We start from the raw sequence: 20,103 nt of genomic DNA on the forward strand, positions 1-20,103 counted from the left end.
TAATTATTTAAAACAATCTTTATAATAATTTAATTGTACTGAATTATTATTTGAGGGTCTTTCTCAGTAATTATTTATATATACGATTCATTCAGAGTACATCTTAAAAGGACTATGAATGGCCAGCGGGTATAAACGCCTTCCTTCCAAACATAGTCCTTGTTTTAGGCACTGTAGCACATAGTCATGCATCAGCTGATTGTAAGCTGTCTTTTAAATTGGATTGAATATTGTTGAATAAATTGTTGAATGGCAACAAACCAATTAGTGCTTTATAAATGGAGGTATGCCAACAGAACAGCCTTCGTGTTGTCATAATACTAGCTGAATTAAGTTAACAGTAGAATAACAGAGGGCTTCAACCTGTTCAACAGTGGAAAAACGCATGCACTCACATCTGTTCTGGAAGAGGCGATGAAATTCAAGCTATATTCCTCAACGTCATATGTGATGCTGAAAGCCAAATCTAACACCTCCTGCAAAACCAACCACAATCCAAGATAGTAGTAGTATTAAAACTTCTGTGATCAAAATTTTTTTTTCTTTTTCAAACTAAAGACTAAGACAATCTTTCACAATAAAAAAATAAGAACTATTTGAATTTTATGTTTAATTAAAGAATTATTTTAAGCCATTGCAGAAGATTAGAAGCATACCTTGGTCTGTTTTCCCTTGTTCTCTTTCATGTGAGGACAGTCTTTGCCAGTCAGCACACTTTTGATGTCTGCGACAGGAACTGAGAGGAGCACAGCAAAATGAAATGAGAAGTCAGAGGTCACCCAAGGGTTTGAGAAAGACACATTTTGAACATACGAACAAGCTCATTCTAGAGCAGTAATTCTAGTGTACTCACTCTTTTCCTGAAGAGTCTCAATGGAAGGCGTCTCAGTCTCCTCTTCCACGTCTCCATAGTGGAGGACTTTGTGATTAGGAGACAGCCGACAATACCACAGCTTATCTGAAACACCGAAGACAATTATTCCAAACAGAAGTTATTTCCAAAACACTAAATATTTACAACAACAATCAATCAATCAAACAAGAGATAGTTACCAAAGGTAAACCTAGCACTGGCTTACGGGACACCACAGAATCTTTTTGGGGGTCGAAATGTGCCTTTCTTTGAGCGAAATTACCCAAAACAATACCACTGTCTCCATCAGCTATACTATTTCACCGGGATACAAATGCTTGCATATGATGTCACTACTTGTGGGCAGGGACATATCTCATGGTTCACATTAGGGGTTTAATGGTTCTCGGTAAAAAAACTAACTGTACGGGTCGCCACCCACGGTTTGGTAAGCACTAGCACCAGGGTTCACCTCAAGTTTATTGATGCATCTGGAACACAAGGTTTTGCCACAAAGAAAATAAAGCGTCAAATAGACACACAGTTACAACCTCCACTAATGCACCTGAATGGATCTGTAGATGGATACGCTCTGCCTGTGTTTCACGTGGGTCAACTTGACATCACTGTGCTGCAAGCGTTGTGTGTAGCTGAAAATAGCAAGTGGAGAAAACGAGCTGCTGATAGAGAAGCCCCCTGCTTTATTCAGGTCTCCTGTCTGGAAATTTTTTCTTTTTGCAGTCAATTACAACAGCGATGGTTAAAAAACGTTTACAAAACAGGCACTGTTTGCAGACATCGCTCGACGCGAGTGCTGTATACTGGTAATTACGCCGAAATCACCAGGGAAAGCCGCAGATGAGCTGAAACTGCACACACTACCATTTGTTTTTAAGTAGGCACTCAGTGCTAATTCAAACAGGCATAAAACAATAACTAAAGCGATTGGGGTGTTCATTGCCAGCGATATGTTTCCTTACTCCGTTGACGAAGATGAGTGATTTCTGCATATGATTAAAACACTCAAGCCGCGTCACAACATACCTCGTATCCATTTTAATAGCAAAGTTTCTGCTATAATGATATACAGCTTCCGAATATTGAATGTTTATGTCGATGCATGTCACCATGGTTTTCTTTGCAGAAATCATGGTTGATACAATTAACCATGGTTTTACAACAGTAATACTGTAGTTTCCATATAGTAACACATTACTGTATATTGTAAACATGACAGTAACCATGCTGATTTTGTGGTTACTATGTTTTTACTACAAATACCAGTTAATATGGTTACTGTAAAACAATGATTTGCTGAAGTGTTTGTTACCGAATAGAGTATCTTACTTTGGATTTGGCAGTAATATTAACTTTTTCTGAACATGGCAAATACCGAACCATACCGAAACCATGACCCTAAAACAGTGATACAAACCGAACCGTGAGAAATTTGAACCCTTACACCCCTAGTTCACATGGGCCTCCAAGACTTGGGGTATGCCACTGACACTTATTACTTACAAATTGATCATATAGCTTTTTATACTTAAGTTTCCTTGAGTCTGTGAGGCATCCTGTAATATTTTTTTAGTGACTGCCCTTGACCTTTAACCTGACCTCTCACCTTGTCTCCGTCGGCTGCTGATCTTCCGGAAGAGTGTTCCATGACACAGCCGGTTCAGTCTCTGCTGTCTGATGAGCTCCAGAAGTTCTGGCTTCAAACGCTCTTTCAGCTCACTGCACGCACACACGCACACAGTGGGATGTAAAGATACACTGACTGAGAGGCTTGACATGGAACGGAGTATAAGATTTCTGTTCAGAAAGTTGGTGACTTACAGCACGGGTGGAGCAAGCGTCTCCTCCTGGTGGAGTCTCTCCGTCTGTCTGAGTTTGAGGATCTCGCTGTAGTTCAGAGCATTCACTTTGTTCTTGAAGAGCTCCAAGGATGTGGGCTTACTGGACAGAGTCCTTGTGATCTGCTCCCGGACAACCTGCATCACCTTCAGAGAATGAAAGAAAATGAGATTATCCGTAAATCAATTAATTTTGGATAGCACCAAAGAGCCATAGTGTTTTCACTTTTTGAGGGAATCAATCTACAAATGCTTTATTTCTAGTTGTCTGTGCACATTAAGATGAGATAGGAGAAAGTATTTTAACATCTAAAAGAAAAGGCACAATTGCATTATAATTACAAAATTAAAAAATATATAAGTACAAATTTATAAATTGTTGATTGTGGTATTTTATGAGCTCTTTTACACCCATCTGGCCAAGTACTTATTATTATAAGAAACTAAAATGCTAAAAATTGGCTCCAGTTGAATTGTTTGGGGGGTTTTTTACCTTCAGAGACCCGAGTGCGCGTTTTCCATTTCACTTTTTGATTTGTAACTAATAGCCCCAAATAAACATGCAATATATATATACACTATATTGCCAAAAGTATTCACTCACCCATCCAAATAATTGAATTCAGGTGTTCCAATCACTTCCATGGCCACAGGTGTATAAAATGAAGCACCTAGGCATGCAGACTGCTTCTACAAACATTTGTGAAAGAATGGGCCACTCTCAGGAGCTCAGTGAATTCCAGCGTGGTACTGTGATAGGATGCCACCTGTGCAACAAGTCCAGTCGTGAAATTTCCTCGCTACTAAATATTCCACAGTCAACTGTCAGTGGTATTATAACAAAGTGGAAGCGATTGGGAATGACAGCAACTCAGCCACGAAGTGGTAGGCCACGTAAAATGACAGAGCGGGGTCAGCGGATGCTGAGGCGCATAGTGCGCAGTGGTCGCCAACTTTCTGCAGAGTCAATCGCTACAGACCTCCAAAGTTCATGTGGCCTTCAGATTAGCTCAAGAACAGTGCGTGGAGAGCTTCATGGAATGGGTTTCCATGGCCGAGCAGCTGCATCCAAGCCATACATCACCAAGTGCAATGCAAAGCGTCGGATGCAGTGGTGTAAAGCATGCTGCCACTGGACTCTAGAGCAGTGGAGACGCGTTCTCTGGAGTGACGAATCACGCTTCTCCATCTGGCAATCTGATGGACGAGTCTGGGTTTGGCGGTTGCCAGGAGAACGGTACTTGTCTGACTGCATTGTGCCAACTGTGAAGTTTATTGGAGGGGGGATTATGGTGTGGGGTTGTTTTTCAGGAGCTGGGCTTGGCCCCTTAGTTCCAGTGAAAGGAACTCTGAATGCTTCAGCATACCAAGAGATTTTGGACAATTCCATGCTCCCAACTTTGTGGGAACAGTTTGGGGATGGCCCCTTCCTGTTCCAACATGACTGCACACCAGTGCACAAAGCAAGGTCCATAAAGACATGGATGAGCAAGTTTGGTGTGGAAGAACTTGACTGGCCTGCACAGAGTCCTGACCTCAACCCGATAGAGCACCTTTGGGATGAATTAGAGCGAAGACTGTGAGCCAGGCCTTCTCGTCCAACATCAGTGTCTGACCTCACAAATGCGCTTCTGGAAGAATGGTCAAAAATTCCCATAAACACACTCCTAAACCTTGTGGAAAGCCTTCCCAGAAGAGTTGAAGCTGTTATAGCTGCAAAGGGTGGGCCGACGTCATATTAAACCCTATGGATTAAGAATGGGATGTCACTTAAGTTCATATGTGTCTAAAGGCAGATGAGCGAATACTTTTGGCAATATAGTGTACATTTGTTTTATTTTGAAGAGCACATTTTTTCCTAAAAACTGATGTCCTCATATGGGGAAAGCAGGACTAAGTTGTGAAATTTTAAATAACACCAAGCTATGTTTCCAGGAGTGTTGGTTATTCATATTTTTGAGATGTTATAGACATTACAGCTGATCTTCTGTAAAGCTGCTTTGGAACAACGTGTATTGGGAAAAGCACAAATAAAAAACGACACAAATAATAATGACTTTTATGTTACAATGTTTTTTTCTGCTTTGGCAACAAAATCTCCATGTTTTCTCTTTGCACTGTCAAACAAACAAGTGATAGCCAGTGCTGAAGCATTTTACCAATCAGAAATTAGCATAATTTATTCTGATTTAATGTAATGGCCAGCATTGTCCAATCACTGCCAAACATGTTAAAATAAAATTACACATTATAAATTCTGAATCTAAGCACTGATCACCACAGTCCCATGTCTGCCAACCATGTTGAGTGGTGCAAATATCATCTGCAGCCTGAAACTGAACTTTAAGAGTTAGGTGTCTACGCACTTGGCTGCATAGGAAAGCTACAGAATGTTCTCTTGGTTCCTATTTAGTGAAAGACTTAAACTCCAGTGTGTTGTGTGTCTGTACTGGTCTCAGAACAGTTTAAAAATGCACCTTATTTTCATCCTAACTCCATAGACAGCTTCTGAGAGCAACATTTTCCAGCTTTTGGATGAATCCATTGATTCTCGATGTGATAATGCACAGTGGATGTGTGGAGATGTTACACTTTTGACAAACAAGTTTCAATGTAAAATATTAATGAGGTTTTCTGTTGGCTTTTCTCCCAAAGATTCGGTGTGTTGAAAGTTTAACCCTTTACTGACAGCCCAGATGTCCTAAACAGAAATCAGTTGGTTTAAATGAAATTAAATTATGTGTAGCGTATAGCGAAGACAACACAATGTGCGCGCATGAAGATGCAGGGTCGCAAGAGGTTAATGAAAACGTGGGAGAATGTTTAGAATTCATGCATAGAATTCAGGTTAATTCTTTAGATACATTTGTAAATATATTAAAAGAATTGTTAAACAACCAAAACCTGTAAAATTGCATTTTAGGGTGAATTCTAGTGAATTATTAGTTTTTCTCAATCGCTTTGGCTCATTTTCTGAAACACCCTTAACATTCTCTAAACTGTCACAACTGTTTTATGGGACATCACAACTCTATTGCATGTCTGCAAAATGTGGTAACACCCAAAACATTTAATTCATGCTTCAAAACCTAGTTATTGTGTCAGTAAATTGGCCAATGCCACCAAAATGAAAAGTTTTTTTGTCATCGTGTGAGCCGTACTGGTCAAAATGTTTAGATGTTTTTTCACCATGGCAGTCAACCTTGGAAAATGTTTGTTATGTACAAATTTCATTTTTGTGCTACTTTTGTGTTGACACTGACTGCTTACTGTACTATACATGAATGTCAGTTTTGTCTAGAGTAATGCTATTGTGTATCACACTGAGCTTTTTAGATACCGATTTCAACAGTAGGTAAAAGTTTACTGGGAAAAGTCAATACTGTACAATACTGTAGTACACAGAAAAAGGATATGCCCATTTGTATGTATACTGTAAATTTATTTTTGTAGCAATGTGTTAAATGTAAACAGAAAATTCACATTTGCATTTTTACACATTTCTTACATGTAAAGTCATCTATTGTGAACAGACAATTGCCACAAAATGACATCCATGCAAAAAAATAAAAAATAAAATAAAATAAAAAAAAAAACGCAACAATAAAAAAACATTCCATGTCATAGATATTTATGGAATATACATGTATGTCTGACAGATTTTGATAACTGAATGGATCATTTTGCATGTGATGGCTCACATGATGAAAGAATGTTTAGAAGTTGTGAAGAGTATGACAATTTCACTGAGAATCAACTCATCAGTTTTGATCAGCAAGCCATGTGCATTTAGTTATTGTACAAATTGTAGACAATTGTACTTACTTTTCTGCACACATGTGCCAAAACACGTGCAATTTGCTTAAATGAATAAGAAATTAAAATCTGGTGTGAACAAGAAACTAATTGTTCAGAGATCTGAACTTATGGTTTTGAAAAAAAAAGAATTCTCATTCGAGAATTGAGCCAAAGCGATTGAGGAAAAACTGTAATAAGAGCTGATGACTGTCAAAAAGTGGCCCAATTTTCCTGAATCCAGCCTATATGTGGTTAATATAGCTACACCAAAAATGCAAGAATTTTTAAAGTACACTCCAGGCAAAAACTAAATTTTACTTTAGGCTCAATGACAACCACATTGGTCAACAATCCAAAGCAGTTACCCGTTACATTATTCAATTATTGCGCTCCATATACATATTAGAAAACTAAGCATTCCTGTCCTACCCTTTGCATTGTGTATGTGATTGCCTAAAAAGGTCCCACACTGTGTCCATCTCCTCCAATAAGCCCTGATGACCACACTCGCACAAATACACAAAGCGCTTGACCTCACACATCACTGTTTTTCAGGTCAAGAGAAATGCAGGAGAATGGAACAGTGAAAGAGGGGTGGGGGCACCCTAGTAAAACAACAGGGGAGGAGAATAAGACCATGAAAATAATGCTCGGATGGATGTCCAGCTGCGACAGAGACAGAACTGCAATGACACGCTCTTTCAAGCTCTTTCGGTGGAAAATGAGTGACAGAGCATGCGCTCAAATAAGCATGTGAGCATTTGAAAACATGCGTCTGTCAGTCTGACAGCGCACGGGTATCGAATTGAGTCTGTGCTTGGTACTACCACTTCTGTTGCAAATTGGAAACAGCAGGTTGACTTTATCTAAAATTGGTCTGTGCTTAATGAAATTCAAAACACTGCCCCCAGTGGCCAAAGCTGCAAGTGCTGTTGAGGCTCCATTTTCCATTTTTCAATGAGCTCCATTTTCCAGGTGTAATATCCACAGTGGGGCACAAAAAGCCAGATGTGAAACAAGTTGTAATACAGTGAAGAGGAATGCATATTTTATAAACTTTACCTCCCCATACCAAACCCCAAACCAAACCACCAGTGGAGTAAAAATGTAATGTTAGATGGAAAAATGCAACCTCTGAATCATGCTCATCACTGATTATGCGAATGTGATTACTTCCTTGTTTCAATGCGAGATCTGAACCCGGGTGCTCCACTCTGCTGACACAACGCGCTTCCACTCACACCACAAGGGAAGGTAAACATGCTGGAGCTGATGCAAAAATATCTGATAGGAGATGGCGCTTGTCAGTGAGTCAGCATAATGTGGCAGATTCTAGGGCACTGGAACTCTCGCAAACAAAATCCCAATTTACCGTGATCATGTTGACTGTTGAAAGACTGGTGTCTTTTTTGTTTTAGCATGGATGTGGTACCGAAGCACAGAAACTTTTGACATTCCTTGTATATTACTTTGTAATTTATCTTCATTTTTAATGTGGGGGGGAACAACAAAACATTAAGCTTTGGTTGAAGTAGTTTTGTTTAACACGTATTTCCATTTTTTTTTTCTCCAAAAAAACCCCCCAAAATTATTTCTGATCTAATTTCAGGCTGCAAATTTATTTATTTTTTCTGATAAATGTGAAAGAAAGAAATGCCTCAAAAATGACATCTATTTCATTTTTTTTTTCTAAATGATTTGTCATTAAATACATCACATCAAATATCAGCACGTGTGAGTCTGTTGTGATGTAATATGACTAAGACAAAACTTTTAATTTCAAAACACACTCATATGTTGTTACAACTTTATAATAGACTAACTTGCATTATACCAAAACACCAATACATTTCCCAGCATAGATCTTCCTAATGAAAGATGAGAGCTGGTGAGAACTTTTCATATATGATCGAAACACTATACAGCCATTTAGTACAATATATACCCTGACAGCCACACCACATCTACATCACCCTCTATTTCATACATTTTAAATATAACATCTTTATTCTATCACTAGCCCTAAAATAGAGACAAAACCATCATCCCTACCTCAGCCACAGTGAAAGTTGCTGCTGCTGTTCCCTCACAACCACAGTGACAGAGATCAAGTGTGTTGGTGTTTGGGTGTGTGAATGTGTTAGAGCGCGCGTGTATGGTCCCTCCCTCTACATACCCCCCATTATACCGATACACATTCTCAATACTGGAAACATCCCTCTAAAACACCATCCCAAAGAGAGAGAGCACACACACACACACACCACATGGGCCTAAGCAAACCAACTGGCAAAAGCATGATGCCAGCAACGATTAACGTTGTTAAAGAGAAACAGCATAGTCAGGGTGTTTTGGGGCAGAGGGAGAAAAAAAAAAAAAACAGAAGTGAGCAAGTGATGAGAAAATAGATACAGAAGCAGTGCAAGTAATTTCCCTCTAATTCATAATTAGTCCTACTATTCTCTGCTTCTTTATGTTAAAGGAATAGTTCACCCGAAATTTAAAATTCTTTCATTTTATAGTCATTTACTCCCCCTCATGTCATTCTAAACATGTTTGACTTTCTTTCGTGAAGCACAAAAAAGAACAGTTTTGAAGAATTTGCAGGTTAGTTTTTTTTCCACACAATTAAAATCAATGGTTTAAAGTTTTCAAGTTTCAAAAAGAATACGACTGCCCCATAAAAGTATTATTAAAGTATCATAAAAGTAGTCCATCTGACTGCTGCGCAATATTGTCCAAGTTTTCCATCCACACGATAGCTTTGTGTGAGGAACAGACTGAAATTTAAGTCGTTATTCACTGATTCATTCACAATTCAGACCGATCGATTTAATTCACTGACTTGGTGATCCGGTCGTGAGTTAAAAACTAAATGGAAGGGAAGATTATCAGTGAATAATGACTGTTAAATCCGTTTCTCACACATAACTATCATTTTCAGAAGATTTCCAGAGCACAAGTCGAATACAACATTTTTGATACTTTTTCAGTGCTTTTGCATCTTTTAGAAGCTTAAAAGCTTCAATTCCTATTCATTGTAATTGCATGGAAAAGAGTGACCAATACATTCTTCGAAAATTTTCCTTTTCATCATACAGGGTTAGAACAACATGAAGGAGAGTAAATGCTGACAGAATTTTCTTTATTTAAAAAAAAAAAAAAAATCAAAAACCTAATCTAAGTGAATATAAGCTACTCTGTTTCTTAACACGTTAATGTTGACTTTCCATGTCAGAAAAAAAAAAAAAGAGGGCAGGTCGAACATATTTTCGGGACATGGTTTAATGCTGATTTAACTACTTTGTGGGATGCAAATTTGAACCTCTCTGTATTTCTGATACAGACTGGGATTCCTTTTGTTGTTCTAATACCCCTTTAAAAAAAAGATACGCCTTATTGTGCCTGCCCACGGGGTTGGTACGGTGGAGGGAGGCTTTCATTGAAAACAAAAGACAGGCCGGCTGGCTGGACACTCGTTTCATCACAAAGGTCACAAGGTCGCAAGGTTTGCAGCCTGAAAGCATCAAATGGAGGTCTGTTTTGTTGCACCATTGATTGTTTGGGCTTGTGGAAGGATACTTTCTTTTAAGTCAAAAAAGGAGACATAACAAAAGGCACTTTGTATACAAGGAGTCTGTCTCTTTGGAAGAGAAACGGCATGCTTGTCTGAGAAATGTCAAGATAGTGGAATGACATGTCCAGATGAATCAATCAATATCCGTTTGTTCTTTTAAAGTATAAATCACTGCTGCAGCTGGTAGATAGACCTCTCAGATAAATCCACAATGTGTCTCAATGGCACATTTAAAACACTTTCAAGAACAGATATATTCATCTTAGCCTTAAATTGATAATAACCAAAATTTTCCTTGCACTTTAGAAAGATGATCAACTATGATGAAACTTTACCTTATCAAAGTCTTCCTGCGTGGCTCTCATCTCCTTCCATGTCTTGTTGAGGAGCTGAATGCAGATACAGAAAAGCTCCTCCAGCAGTCGGTCCTGAGCGAAGAAGATGGGGTGATAGTCTGAGCCTGTCTCAGAGGCTACAGAGAGGGGGAGAATGAATTGGGATGAGTGTATGAGAAGATCTGAGATGTAGATACAAGAAGAGAACACCAGGTGGCTGTATTTGTAATATATTTGTGGTTCTTTACATTTGAATACAAGTACAGTCCTTTCAGTATATTGTGTATTGAAAATATGTCATTCCATGTTCAACATATTGCCTTCATGTCTATATCCACATGTCTTCATGTTGTTGTCCCTACCCAAGCTGTAGAACTCTCTTCCTGACATCCTATGAGCAGTTGTCTCCTCTCCTTCCTTAGTGTTGTATTGTTGTTCTTTTTATTTCTATTTGCTTGCTTATTTGTTTTCTTATGGGCAGTTTACACTGAATGCATTTTTGCATCCATCCGCGCTGTTTTTCAATCGTTTTTCTACGAAAACATGCTATAGCTAGACAGACGTTTTTGACCGTTGTGCTACACCTCGCTGTTTTTTCAGCATCTCGTGCAGGAGCGCCGCATTTTTAAGATGCCATGCCAAGTTAAAGGTGCAATTTTTTTTTTATGTCATCTTGGACTTACACTGACACCTAGTGGTGTGGATGCTGCATCATTCAAACACAACAGATTTCAGTTACTGATGCCATTGTAGAAATTAATTATTCACAGTCAGACACAATTAATTTAATCCATGAGTGAAAGTGTCCAAAAACAGGGCGATTACTGAGATTAAGCAAGTACGGTAGTATTCAACTGGTCATGCAATCATAACATGGGACCCCGCATGATAAAGGGACCCTCTCCATGTAGAAAAAACTGCTTTTATAAGGTTACTGATAAGACTGGAGTCTTCATCTCAAGCGAGTGCTCATGATTTTATGCATACGTTTTAAAATAAATTATTTATTTGGGACTAAAACCTTTTTTAATGAGGAAAAAAAAAAAATACAGAGTGCACCTTTAAAAGAACTTTAAAAAAACGCATCTTGAGACACATGCGTTCTGTTCTATTCATTGCGTTGTCTCTACCTTTTTTTAAATGCAAGAATTGGTTGGATCTGAACGGCCCCTTAATCAGTAATTTGTTTTTGTTTTCTTGATTCTCCTTCCATATCGACATGTATGCATGTGTTTATGTACATAATCTGTAAAGCACTTTATAAACACCATTTTAACAGGTGCATTTTTGCTTGCATCAAATTAAAAATGGCTTCTACTCTGACTAAGTTCTGTAATAAAAAAACAGAACAGCTAAATTTAGAACTGCCAAGTTATGTTGGCTAAACAGTGAGATTTGCATTCGGTTTCATGTGCCATCAAAACATCTGATAATTTACACTGATCATCTCCAGTATAGTCTCAGGTCACTCACGAGGTTCTCCAATGCGCAAGATCTCACAGAGGATGAGGGTGAGCTGGATACTGCTGCGTGCAAACGGACACTCGTGTTTGTCCTCCCTGCTGCTGTTCTCCAGCACAAACTGAGAATGAGACGGAGAGAATGTCATTGGATCGGTAGATGCCTAGTTGATGCATTAAGTGTCCATTATGAAAGTATCATGCATAATGATTGTAAAAGAATGAGCAAAGAGACATTTCAAATAGTTTCAGATGGAGTATAGCATGTTACACCCCAGGACATGTCAACTTTTCAAAAGTATTTAATGTCTATTACCCAGATACTGTGCAGGGATGTCTACGAAGGTCTTTTTAAGAAGTTATGTTTCTCTCTGTGTGGGCTCACTCACCCTGCTGTAAGCATCAGGGTAACGGGAGGCAAAATATGCCATGGTGTCCAACGCCAGGAGGCCCGGAGGACAGCGGCCCAGATCCTGGCCAGGATTACTGTTATTCTAACGCGCACACAAAAACTCACAATTAGGCCTTGAATGGAATAGGGTTAGTGTGTCGCTGGCACTTCTGTAAACTGCAATGGCATGATTTATTGTGAAAACAATACTTTTCATAACATTTTTGCCGTACATACCGAGAAGCCGAGCTTCTTAAACTCTTTAGCACAGAGTGAACGTCGACGCTCGTTGCTCAGACCGCTCTCGCTCTCCGTCTCAAACGCAGCCTGACGCAAAACATGCAGCATCTCTCTCTGCTCCTGAAGGGAGAGAAAACACACACACAGAGAGAGGAATATTTAGACCGCTGGAGAAATGGGGGGGTGCAACAGAATGTCTTCCAGTTGTGCATAATTACTGGATAGGGATTTTTAACATCATTTTACAGAGATTGCACACAAAGAGCAATTTCTAGCTGAAAAAAAAAAAAACAGTTTAGAGTTCAAATAGTAACTCAGAAAGGAAGATTAAACAAAGAGTAATGAGAAATGAACAGAAGACCTGGTTGTAAGAGTCGAGAGGTGTTCTCATGCGGGACTCCAGGTGGTTTAGACGGACAGTCTGCAGCACATAGAGGTAATGCGCCATCTCATCACCTACTGAACTAGAGCTGTGGATGATGTTCTGAAAATAGCATGTGAGCAGACAGAATTTATGTATATGCAGAATTTATATCATGTAAATAATCTATGTTCGTTAAGTAGATTTTATTATCAAATTTCATGTAACAAAGTCACAGTTCTAATAATTTGTTACTTAGAGTATTTTTTTTATTTAAAGAAACAAATTCAATGAGCAAGATTGATATTATGACTATAGCAATACAGAGGGGATGACATGGTTACACAATTATTTTTACAAAATTTTTTACATACAGTATTTTCCATCATGATTTTATAACAAAGTATCAAATGAATGGAACAGGACTTTCCCACCTTGTGAATGTACTGGCGAAGATTCCTTTTCTCAAGAAAGTCAAAAAGCTCCTGAAATCAATTCAAATTATTTAAAATTTAAATCAGAATGAGATAAACTGACATTAATTTATTTAACACAAAACACCACAAACTGATATTCAGTCATCACTAAACACACATATATATATATATATATATAAAGAAAAATGCATTAACCATTTAAAACAAACTATCACCAAATTTATTTGACAGATTCTGGAATTTATTGCATTTTCTGAAACCTGACAGACGACTGAAAACTAATTTTTGTATGATAATAAAGAAAATATCTTGCCTTGCAAGCTCAAGTCTCTGATGATGATGTAAATATTGCATGAGGTAAAACTGTCAGAACTGAAGAAAAGACTTAGGTCTTACATTGCGATTTAAACCATGTATTATGTTACAACAAGCCAGTAACTCTTTCATTTTATTTACCCACAATTCTGGCAAAAAAGCCAATTCTGGTAACACTTTACAATAAGGTTGTATGCATTTGATATCAGTTAATTACATTAGTTAAAATGAACTAAAAATGAACAACACTTTACAGCACTAATTAATCTAGGTTAAAGGACTATTTCGAGTTCAATACAAGTTAAGCTCAGTCGACAGCATATGTGGCATACTGTTGTTCACCACAAAAATACATTTTGACTTGTTCCTTCTTTTCTTTAAAGGTGCATTCAGTGGGGGGCCTGGGTAGCTCAGCAAGTAAAGAGGCTGACTGCCACACCTGGAGTCACAAGTTCGAATCCAGGGCGTGCTGACTGACTCCAGTCAGGCTTCCTAAGCAACCAATTGGCCTGGTTGCTAGGGTGGGTAGAGTCACGTTGGGTTAATCTCCTCGTGGTCGCTATAATATGGTTCTCACACTCGGTGGGGCACGTGGTGAGTTGTGCGTGGATGCCGCGGAGAATAGCGTGAACCTCCACACACGCTAGGTCTCAGCAGTAACACGCTCAACAAACCACGTGATAAAATGCCCGGATTGATGGCCTCAGACGCAGAGGCAACTGAGATTCGTCCTCCGCCACCCGGATTGAGGCGAGTCACTACGCCACCACGAGGACTTAGAGCGCATTGGGAATTCCAAATTGGGGAGAAAAGGGGAGAACAACAGTTTTCAGTCACCAATTCCATTGTAGAAGTTCACTATTCACTCTCAGCAATGATTAATTTAATCCATGAGTGAAAGTGTCCATAACATGGTGGTTACTGAGATTACACGAGTAGTATTTGGATGGTAATGTGATTCTAACATGGCAGCCCCCATGAGTGGGCCCTCTCCGTGTAGATTTAAACAGCTTTTATTAGGTTACTGATATGACTTGAGTCCTCATCTCATATGAGTACTCAATTAAATACATATGATCCAAAATTACAATTAATTTCTTTAAAAGTAAAACTTTTTAAGAGAGGAAAATATTACTGAGTAAAATATCTTAAAATTTAAGTTACAGTGAGGCACTTTCAATAGAAACAAGTGGGGCCAATTTTTGGAGGGTTTATAGGCAGAAATGTGACAAAGCACTTAAATCAATTCTGTTGAAACTTGTGTATTTTATAAACAGTAAAGTTGTATATAACTTAATTTTTACGGTCATTTTAGAGTTTATGGCGTAACGTCATCATGACAACATCATGTAAACTTTGATATACTGTAACTTTACACAGAAAAGGTTAACAAGCAATTTTATCACACTAAAACCATTTTAACACACATACTGTATTGTTTACATCTAGTGGCTATATTTTTGATACAGTTTTTTTTAACGTTTACAGATCGCCTCCATTCACTTCTATTGTAAGTGCCTCACTGTAACCCAGATGTGCTTTTTTTTTTTTTACAAAAAGGAATATTCCTTTAAAGTTAATTTCAACATAAAAGTAATTTATGTTCTTTGCTAAAAATTATGTAATTTACCAAAAGCAGTATGAACTAAAATGAACTGCCCATGAACAATTATAAATGTATAAAATAATAAACAACATGCAGTAAAAATATTGTTCAACATTCATTCATGATCCCTAATGCATTAACTAATTTTAACAAATAAAACCTTATTGTAAAGTTTTACTGCAATTTTTAGTTTATGTTTTATTTTTGGACTGTGATCTCAACCATTCCCAATTAATAATGCAGAGTTGCTACTGGCAAAATAGTTCTCATATACCAAGAGCCACTTTGGACACTCTCTCGGTCCAGTTAATTAGACTTAAATGCTGAAAAAAATTTCTTATTTTGAACATAAGCCTGCACTATTTAAATACTAATAGACAGTGGCAGCAACACCTTAATGTCAGAGAGAGACAGAATGCAACTTGTCTACTGCTCACCTGTCTGTCTGCCTCTCCAGCAGCCTGTAACATTGCCATCAGCAGAGCCATGGCCTTTGTCTGCAGCTGTTGATTTGTTCTGCAGTAAGAATGGACAAACGAAGAGAAAAGAAAAAGATAGAGGTGAGAAGATGGCACTCTAACTTAAATATGATCAATATCTACTCTATGACATTATCTAAACAAAAAGAGGAAGAAACATTCAGTTGCCTTACAAGAAATAAAGGAACTTGTTTTGTGTTAATTAGATAAGTATCTTACATTTTTCTAAACACTTTTTTTGAGCTGCAAGTTCAGTCACAAAGAAAAAAACAAAATGAGACCTCAGAGAATGACACTTTCTAAGTTTTGTACATAGAATATGAAGCAGAACTAAACATTGTCTGAAAACTTCCCAGCATTTTACGACACTGTATTGAAGAGTGAACTGCTGCCCTCTAGTAAATTTCCCATTTATGGTCAATATAGAGTAATTGCTGTAATTTGTTCTTGAAAACTTTGAAATACACACAAAAGGATTTTTGCTGCTTGTTTAATTTACTTAATTTAACTGAACTAAAGCAACATAATTCTAGAACACTTTGTCACAACTTGATTTTATTGCATTCTATTAAATGTGTAAAATGGAAGTTTACTTCATTCGAGTTGGGAATACATGAATATTTAGTGGTGTTAATGTAGCATTGACATAACTGGACAGGTGATTTCAATTTCCCAGCATGCTTTGTATGGGACTGTATAGGAAGAATTGTGTTGAAATCAAGTGTTATTTTATGCAATTTTGAGCAAGATGAGAATAGGAAGAGATCTGTTAAATGTTTAATGTTCTGTTATATTGGTGTTTAAAAAGAGAGTCTGTTATGCTGGAGCTTTCGGGGTTACCACTGGGGTGAAGAATGGCGCTTGTGCTTAGGTTGTGGTTGGATTTTCGCTTTCAAGTCATACTTGAATTGAGTGCTGCTTAACTTCATGAGCAGTTGCTACTAAATTCTTTTGCTGACCTGGCATATGCTAATTATTAATAAAATAAACTAAGTTGGTCCAACAAAAGAAAATTTATTAAATAAACCGTAACATATTGAGTTTGATGAACCCAATGAAGTCGAGTTAAAACTACCAAATCCAACTAAATTATGTTGGCTCAATGAAAATGACAATCTGAATTAAAGAAATTAAATTTCTTGTAAAAACTTTCAATTAAGTATTATTTTTTAATTGTGAAGTGTGCAATTTCTAAGGCAAACGTTATTGCAAAAATAATCACGCTGTATTTTCAAACAGATTCCAAAAAACTCTCCTTGTCTTCACTTGGTCGTATAAGCAAATAGTCCCACCCCAAACTCATGCTATTGGTCAAGCCAATGTTGCTGTGCCAGGCTGGACAGGCCGCTCAAACAAACAAAATGCCACGTTATAATTCACATTATTGTACAGGTTTCATTTAGTATGCCATAATCCTAGTGTACTACACCTAAGAACCATCTTTGTGGTGAATTTTACAGTTGAAAAAACCCACAACCATCTAGTTCCTGTTCCGCACCCATAAGGTAAACACTGGTAAAACTGCGAAAAGATAGTTTCCTCAGTGACCAAGCATTCATACATACACCTGCAGATGTGAGATGAGTCTCTCCAGAGTAATTTCTTGTTTGACCTCATGAAACAAACTATTGCTGCTGAGCACCATGCTCTCCAGGATGGCCAGTGACACCTGCTGGATAGACGTATCCAGCACCTTTGCATTCACAAAACTGGCAATCTGAAAAACAAACACACAATTAAATGCATGAAAACACAGACTTTCACACTTAGGGACGGTAACCAATAAAGATGATGCAAATAACAACAACAGACCAGAGTAGTGGGAGGGATAGAGTACAACAGCTGCAGAAAGTACTTAAATGGACATGAAATGTTAATTTGAGTTGAAAATATTTTATTATATGAGAAGATTGAGACCACAGAGTGATCCGTGGGACTTGAAACTAGCACAGCTATGTAGGATATAATGGCCAAATATACAAAAATAGAAGACCACAGAATATTACTATTGACCAATCAGAATTAAATATTCCACAGTGCTGTGTAAAACACAAGTGATAATGTACAGTCAAGCCAGTTATTATTGCAAAATAACGGCAACTTAGAAAATGTATAAATAAATGGACATGAAATATTGATCGGAGTTGTAAATTATTTACCTTAACTGTTCATTATACAAATATATATTTGACCACAGAATACTAATCAGACTTTATCAAGAGAGATGTCTAAATAAAGATATTTAATTGGTTTATGAGGTTTGTACTTTATTTTAAATGTGAAGGGTACTGTGTAGCTGGATTTCACCTTTTTTGTAAAGACACTAGATAGATTCTCCCAGGACACAATGCCATGATCCATGAGCTCCATGAAAGCAGTGAGTGTGTGTGTCATTATCAGAGGAGCCCTGGAGACAGGAAATCAAACTTTTATGTTCTTTGATCTATACATTTTCAATAATAAATATTGAGTGAGAAAGAGAGGAATGAGGCAGACAGGAAACTCACTCCTGAGCATCCTCTACAATCTTGACAAGCAATGAGTGCCCATCACGACTGATAAACTCTTGAGCAAACGTGATGTCAGTGGAAACGGTCGCTAGCTGCTTCAGAGAGTCACAGCGCACTCCTGAGTCTGAACTCTGAATGCCTTTATACAGATCTTCAGCACAACGGCCCTGACAAACACACATACAATGCTGTAAATCACTTCACTAACACAGCATACATGGTTATTACATGTTATCGTGCAGATTGAAATTTGTTTCGGACACATACACTGTGCAAACTCATAAGATTAGATGTAATAAGCAAGTTCTATACTGTCAGTGTCATACTCTCATTGCAAAATAACAATTTTGTGTACATGAGGTTGTAGTGCAAGTACTCACTGGTGCTTTGGTTAAACGAAGAATGCTGCCATTTTTGATGTCCAGGCGATTCTAGAACGAAATTCATCAAACAGCCAACTGTCAGTTTTGAGGAAGTGATCCAGCTATTATTAGACATAATTATCACCACCAGAAATGTGTTCATGTGTTTATGTAAAAGAGTGAGAGAGACCGAGAGACAAATAGAAAAAAAGACAAAGACACATAGAAAGAACGACAGAAGGAAAGCAAGACAGAAACACAGAGACAAAGACAAAAAGAAAGACATAATGAATACAAAGCAAGAAAGAAAAAAGTATAGAAAGAAAGACAGACAGAATGCTAGAAAGAATGAAAGAGCAAGACAGAAAAAAGAACGACAGACAGTCAGTCAGAAAAAAGAGGCAGTCAGAAAAGACAGAACGCATGAATGACAAAGCAACAAAAGACAGACAGACAGAAAGAAAAAAGGATAGAAAGACAAGACAGAAAGAGAGCAAGACAGAAAGATAGAAAAAGAATGACAGAACACAAGAATGACAGAAAGCAACAGAAAAAAGGAAAGACGACAGACAGGCAGAAAGGTAGAAAGACAGACCACAACAAAGAAAGAGCAAGACAGAAAAAGAACAACAGACATTCAGAAAAAAGAAAGATAGAACACAAGAATGACAGAAAGCAATAGAAAAAAGGAAAGACGAAAGACAGACAGAAAGAAAGAAAAATAAAGAAAAAAGAAAAGGACAAAGGATAGAAAGACAGACAGAACATAAAGAAGAAAGCAAGAAAGAAAGAGCAAGACAGAACGACACAGTCAGAAAAAAGAAAGAGAACACAAGAATGACAAAGCAACAGAAAAAAGAAAGACAGACAGAACAAAAGAAAGAAAGGAAGAATGCAAGAAAAAGAGAGCAAGACAGAAAGACCGAAAATCTTCTGCGTTATCTGTGTACAGAGAGTGGCGGAACTGCAATTCTGTACACATCGTATAGGTCATTCCTGTAGGAATTATTACTATAAAATTCAGATGTCCATCCAGTTAAATGGGCAGCATCAGGGTAGACAATAACAGGGTGGACATTCAGTGTGAAATCATCCGTGTTAAAACAGCCAATATCTCACACAAAAGTTGTGTGTTTCAGGTCCATTTCTCTCGATTTGTGAAATTCTCAGCAGTTTGGGTGTGAGGCGCTAAAATACGGGACAAACGGCATCGCTTATGGATTTCATTCGGAACGCAACTTTTTCCCTTAATTACAGGACAATTCCTTATTTTACGGGACATTTGGCATATTTTGTCAATTAATTTTACTTGATACTGTTTCAGCATGAGGGTGACTCTCTCTCCATTCGCTGTCATGATCCAATACAGTTAAAGGGAAACTAACACAACAGTAGATTATGGACTTCTGAAGCAGCAAAACAAGTGGGTATACCGTAGGTATACACAAATATTGATCCTTAGAAGTCGTAATACGCAAACAGCCCTGGGAAAAAAGCAAGCACACGGCATATACGTGTGCATG

At 37.8% G+C, this 20,103-nt stretch overlaps 1 protein-coding gene across 2 annotated transcripts in view; it reads right to left on the bottom strand.

The window, feature by feature from the left end:
- The window catches only part of LOC127437371 (engulfment and cell motility protein 3-like), a 38,143-nt gene that overhangs the window by 3,673 nt on the left and 14,367 nt on the right, over positions 1-20,103 (bottom strand). Inside the window, exons 5-20 of one of the 2 annotated variants that reach the window (XM_051692189.1) lie at positions 18,599-18,649; positions 18,216-18,385; positions 18,016-18,115; positions 17,274-17,425; positions 15,667-15,745; positions 13,306-13,356; positions 12,872-12,994; positions 12,508-12,630; positions 12,269-12,373; positions 11,893-12,001; positions 10,420-10,556; positions 2,693-2,856; positions 2,478-2,590; positions 854-958; positions 657-736; positions 396-476 (exon numbers count right to left, since the gene is read on the bottom strand). In XM_051692189.1, the coding sequence (XP_051548149.1) occupies positions 396-476; positions 657-736; positions 854-958; positions 2,478-2,590; positions 2,693-2,856; positions 10,420-10,556; positions 11,893-12,001; positions 12,269-12,373; positions 12,508-12,630; positions 12,872-12,994; positions 13,306-13,356; positions 15,667-15,745; positions 17,274-17,425; positions 18,016-18,115; positions 18,216-18,385; positions 18,599-18,649 (1,743 nt within the window). Of the gene's footprint in view, positions 1-395; positions 477-656; positions 737-853; positions 959-2,477; positions 2,591-2,692; positions 2,857-8,559; positions 8,669-10,419; positions 10,557-11,892; positions 12,002-12,268; positions 12,374-12,507; positions 12,631-12,871; positions 12,995-13,305; positions 13,357-15,666; positions 15,746-17,273; positions 17,426-18,015; positions 18,116-18,215; positions 18,386-18,598; positions 18,650-20,103 lie in introns of those variants that run through there. The other variant, XM_051692190.1, reaches the window with a different exon arrangement.

The sequence above is a fragment of the Myxocyprinus asiaticus genome, chromosome 48 (genome assembly GCF_019703515.2).
Source record: "Myxocyprinus asiaticus isolate MX2 ecotype Aquarium Trade chromosome 48, UBuf_Myxa_2, whole genome shotgun sequence".
In the NCBI taxonomy this organism is placed as follows: Eukaryota; Metazoa; Chordata; class Actinopteri; order Cypriniformes; family Catostomidae; genus Myxocyprinus; species Myxocyprinus asiaticus.